Source organism: Fukomys damarensis, unplaced genomic scaffold (genome assembly GCF_012274545.1).
Source record: "Fukomys damarensis isolate Sample0158 unplaced genomic scaffold, DMR_v1.0_HiC HiC_scaffold_4, whole genome shotgun sequence".
NCBI lineage: Eukaryota > Metazoa > Chordata > Mammalia > Rodentia > Bathyergidae > Fukomys > Fukomys damarensis.
The window spans coordinates 42590805-42595575 of record NW_022900916.1 but is presented as its reverse complement, the minus strand read 5'-3'; the positions used below and the strand labels follow the sequence as shown (position 1 = coordinate 42595575).

The 4771-nt window shown below is 37.7% G+C and overlaps 1 protein-coding gene across 1 annotated transcript in view; it reads left to right on the top strand.

Annotated features, from left to right (window-relative positions):
- LOC104869957 (hyaluronidase-4) overlaps positions 1 to 4771 on the top strand; it is a 24923-nt gene that overhangs the window by 18406 nt on the left and 1746 nt on the right. Inside the window, exon 3 of the mRNA XM_010635362.2 lies at positions 3963 to 4052. Within this exon, the coding sequence (XP_010633664.1) occupies positions 3963 to 4052 (90 nt within the window). The remainder of the gene's footprint in view (positions 1 to 3962; positions 4053 to 4771) is intronic.

Sequence of the window (4771 nt, the reverse complement as noted above, 5' to 3'; positions counted from 1 at the left end):
CCTGGGTCTGTTGTCACGCAGGCCGGGAGCTCCCGCACAGGCCGGGAGCTCGCGCGCACGCCGCCGGGTGATCGCAGACCTCTTTTACGAATTTTAACTTAACCAAACTATGTTAAAATACAAAAATGTTCTGAGTGTTGGGCACCCAAAAAAGGAGTCTTGGGAAAGCCCAGGTATGGGCTTTGCTGTGATCTGTAGATATCTGTGGAGCTTACAGGGAGAAATGGGGCAAATGCACGAAGTGTGGAAAGTGCATGAGATGAGGAAAGAAAGTTTTCATGTGGGCTGAAGTTCATACTACCGAGGAAAATCAGCCATAAAGAGTGGAATCAATTATGAAAGAAGAGCAATATTATCACAAAGGTTTTAAAAATTTATATCAAAATTTTCACAAAATAATTCTAACTCTGGAATGGAAAGTTAATTAGCAATTTTTGTTAAATTCCCTTTTTATGTTTAGTTCAAACAAGTTTAGTGATAATAAATTTACTTTTGCAAGAATCAATAAACTTTAAAGGGCAAAGTATTCATTCAAAAGATTAGTTTAGACTACTGGTACATTCTGTGCAAATCTTGTGTAAACTTTCTTTAGTAGCAACAGTCTCAGAAATACTTTTCTCTCTCAGGAAAAAAATGCAACATTTTGGTTCTCATCTTATTCTGAGAACAAGTGTTTTAGCTATGACTATACCTACCATTATACTCTCCACCATAAAAATGTGCTCACAAAATTTTAGAAACCAGATATTTATTTGTACCAAACTCTAAGTGACTATGGGTTCCAATGCTGACATTTTTAGTGTCTGCATTTTAGAATGAATATAAGCAGAGTAGAGATGAGGAAAAAAAAATTTACCAGTAAACAACAAATCTATTAATCCTACTAGGCCTCAGCACCTCAGTGTCTTAATATAAAAATGGGACAGTATCACCTACCCTATTTACCTAGCAGATATATTATGAAAGTCAAATAAGAAAGAGTATAGGAAAAATTTGAGCCCTACAGAAGTACATTGGTAAGACTATTGCTTTTTGTTTGGTGTCAAAAGCTTAAATTTAACCGTGAGATATTTAAGAATGGAACCTCAGGCAGCATCCATGGCTTGTGGAAATAATTGGGAAGCAGTAACACTCCACTTCATAGGAAGATTGCCTACCCTACCTACATATAAATGTGGATTAACTATAGCCTGATCCTGTGTTTTACAAAAACAATGGAAGGCATTTCTTTGGCTGTAGATGTAAAGGTCATTGTTGTTATAACTAATTAGTATTCCTTCTGGTTAACACACAAGGGAGATGATTAGTAAGACTCCACCTCCCCACAGTGGGAACCTCCCTTACAGGTACTCTGGTGTCAGGGCTAAAACACAAGGATAGAGGATGACTCCTTTGGGTATCCCTACCCTTGACCTCTGAAAACTTGACTTGGGACCTAGGATCATGAGCAGTAACAAAGTAGCCCTATGCCACACTGCGACCTGGGTGAATAATATTCACTACCTCTTCTTTTCCTTTTTTTTTTTTTTTGGTACAGGGGATTGAACTCAGGATCTTGCTCTTGCGAAGTAGGAGGCAGAACTACTGAGCTAAATCCCTGGCCCCATTCCTTTACTTTCATGTGACACCACCCATGTGGCTTATGCTCTCTCAAAGTCAATTTTCTGTGACTTCAGTGTTAGGATCCTTGGTTTTCTGATTCCCAAAACACAGCTTCTATATAATTCATTAGGCACCCTGACAGTGTGAATGAGATGGTGAGAGACTTTCCCTGAAAGCTGTTATTGCTTCTTATCTCTAGTCAATATGTGCTTGAGGACTTGCATTTTTTTTTTTTTTTGGTACTGGGGATTGAACTCTGGTCCTTGCACTTGTGAGGCAGGTGGCAGCACCACTGAGCTAAATCCCCAGCCTAGGACATGCCGTTTTTAATCAGTCCTCACCTATTTTCTTTGATAAGGACTATGTTAATCACCTTTGTGACTCTGGGACAAAGTACTTGATATATATACAATGTAAAGGCGGAAAGATTTATCTTGACTTACGGTTTCAGTCCGTGATTAGTAGGTTACAAGGTAGAAACATCACGGCAAAGGGCATGGTGGAGGAAAGCTGCTCACCTCAGGGTACCCGAGAAGCAGACAGCAAGGGAAACTGCCAGAGAAAAGCTATAACCTTCAAAAGCATGGTAGGTCTCTGATGACCTACTTTTTCTAGATAGGCCCCACCTCCTGTCCGCCTGCCCAGATAATGAACTCACTGACCTGTTGATGAGGTCAGTGCCCTCATGATGCAGTCACCTGTTCAGGGTGCACTTCTGAACACGGCTGCCTTGGAAGTCCTCCACACGAGGCTGGTGGTCACTTCATATTTAAACGATAACAATGACACTGAAGGCCACATTGTGAACAGGCTACTATCAATCCCAGGTGGTTAGGCTGTCAACGTAAATATTTGTAGCTTCCATACTTACTTAATATGGATCTATAACCTATGAGTACAAAATACTATACCCACTTCCTTCTTCGATGACAGTGCCTTAACCCAAAGAAAGGCTGTTGGGGATGTCTTCCCTCTGATCACACTATGTGACTATTAATTACGTGGCTCTGTGCAGGGTGTTATAACATGAGTGAGGTGAGACGTTCTACCCTCTTTTGTCTTAGCCAAAGGGTCTACAGACAAGGACTATGTAAAGTCTGCAGTCTTCATACCGCATGGGGAGTTTCTCCTCTGTTCCTACCCATCAGACATCGACAAGTTTTAGTCCTTTGATTTGCACCTCCTCATTTGAACCTCATAAACCCTCCTCTCTACCTGTCATGTTGGCAGTGACCTGTTCAGTCGGTACTATGGTCATGGAGAGTAGAAAAGGAAATAAATCCAAAGTAGAAATTTGTTTAAGTAAAACCTCTTCCCGTTTTGAAAATCACCAGAAAACTGCCCAGAATAAGAAAAGGGTTAAAAAATTGACATTATAAAACCTTTGAGCGGTAGAGTGGGAGTGTCAGATAGGACGATTCATCTCTCAGTACTGACACTATGATAAAGTGGATGAGGCAAAATAAAGTTTGAAGTTTTTGCTTTTGTTTTCCACAAAATCATAGCTTTCAACATATAATTTTAAAAATTCATTTTTAAAGTAAAAGGTAAGTGTGTAGTATCCTAATGAGTGGAAAAATATAATTTAACAATATATTCAATCCTTACGTTCCTACTATAATGACCTATCTATGTTATAAAAACTAAACAGTAATCTTTTAAGACAATAAAATCAAAATTCCTCTTGCTGAGATCTTTTTTTTTTTTTCATCTATCTTAACCATATTGGGAAAAAAATCCTGGTGGTTTTGTTATTATCACATGAATTATAAATGAAGCTCATTAGACCCTATACCTTGAAATTAAGAATTATTTCAGGGGCAAAATATAAAGGTTGGACAAAAATCCCAGCCTGGAAACCTTTAACACTGTCCTCTTGCTTTGGAATCAAAATGAAAAATAAAAACAAACCAACAAAGTCACTGCAGAGGTGTAGTTCAACAGGGGAACATGGCAAAATGCCGAAGGGAACTGGCTAAGGGCACTGTATATGGAGAAGGAGAGCTTGTGGCTTCTGTTTATGGATCACATGCATATAGTTTGTGGATGTATATCCTTAAGCAAGTTCAAATAAATATTTTTTGATAATAATTTACCAGCAAATTGTCTCCAAAATAAAATCCTGAATGGCAAAATGTAAATTTTCTTCAAAAATATTTGTATGCCTTTGCATATGGAGGATAATTTTAAACATTCGTTTATTGCATGTTTGTATTATTCTAAGAAAGTGGGGAATAATTTCTGTGGAGTACGTAAGTCCAATTACAGCCCTGTATAAGAAACTCAGCCTCTAATCCTAATCCCTGTTGCACTTTAAAATAGTGAATAATGAATAATGAACTCTACTCTCTTCAATCTAGCAAGATCTAATTAATACCATAGGAGAAAGTGCTGCCTTGGGAGCTGCAGGCATTGTTATCTGGGGAGACACGAATTTAACTTCATCAGCGGTAAGTCAGTACCTCAAGGGTGTATTTAATGTTTTTTCTGTAGAGCTCATTTTAATTAAAGTTCTCATGACCTTTGTGGTAAATCGGCTTTAGCACAAAATCCAAATCAATGCCTAGTACATAAACTGAGCTCAGTAAATACTGTTAACTTTTGTAAAGATATAGTAGTACATAATCTTGATACTGACATTCGTTGATATTTATTATGTGCCAAATGTGTAACAAAGAGATTCTTTGGAGTTGTTCACTTACTGGTCATCTGACTCTCATTTACTTACTGGCTTGCTGACTGTCATGGACATTAATGATGAAGAGAAAATACATGAAATCTAATCGGGGTAACAGCTAGTTAGGCTAGTTACGGCAAAGACTTTAGACAGTATGATGCTGGAGCCCTTGAATTGAACCACTGCATGAAATGTGTTATATCCTACTTTAGGAGGTAGGCACAGATGGTAAGTTTTTAATCATCATATTGAAGTTATTTTTTCTCTACAGATAAGTAAGCTGAAAACTAATAGCATTTAAAATAAGATTTAAATGTCTCTTCAAATTTCTCCCAGTTGAGATACTACTTACTCCAAGAAATCCTCCTAGTTTCCCGAAATTGCATTCATCATACTCTCTGTGTATTTCTAGATGCTGTTTGTTTATATCACTACACACTGCTTTTGCCTTGAATACTGCTTTTTTTTTTTTTTTTTTTTTTTTTTTTTTTT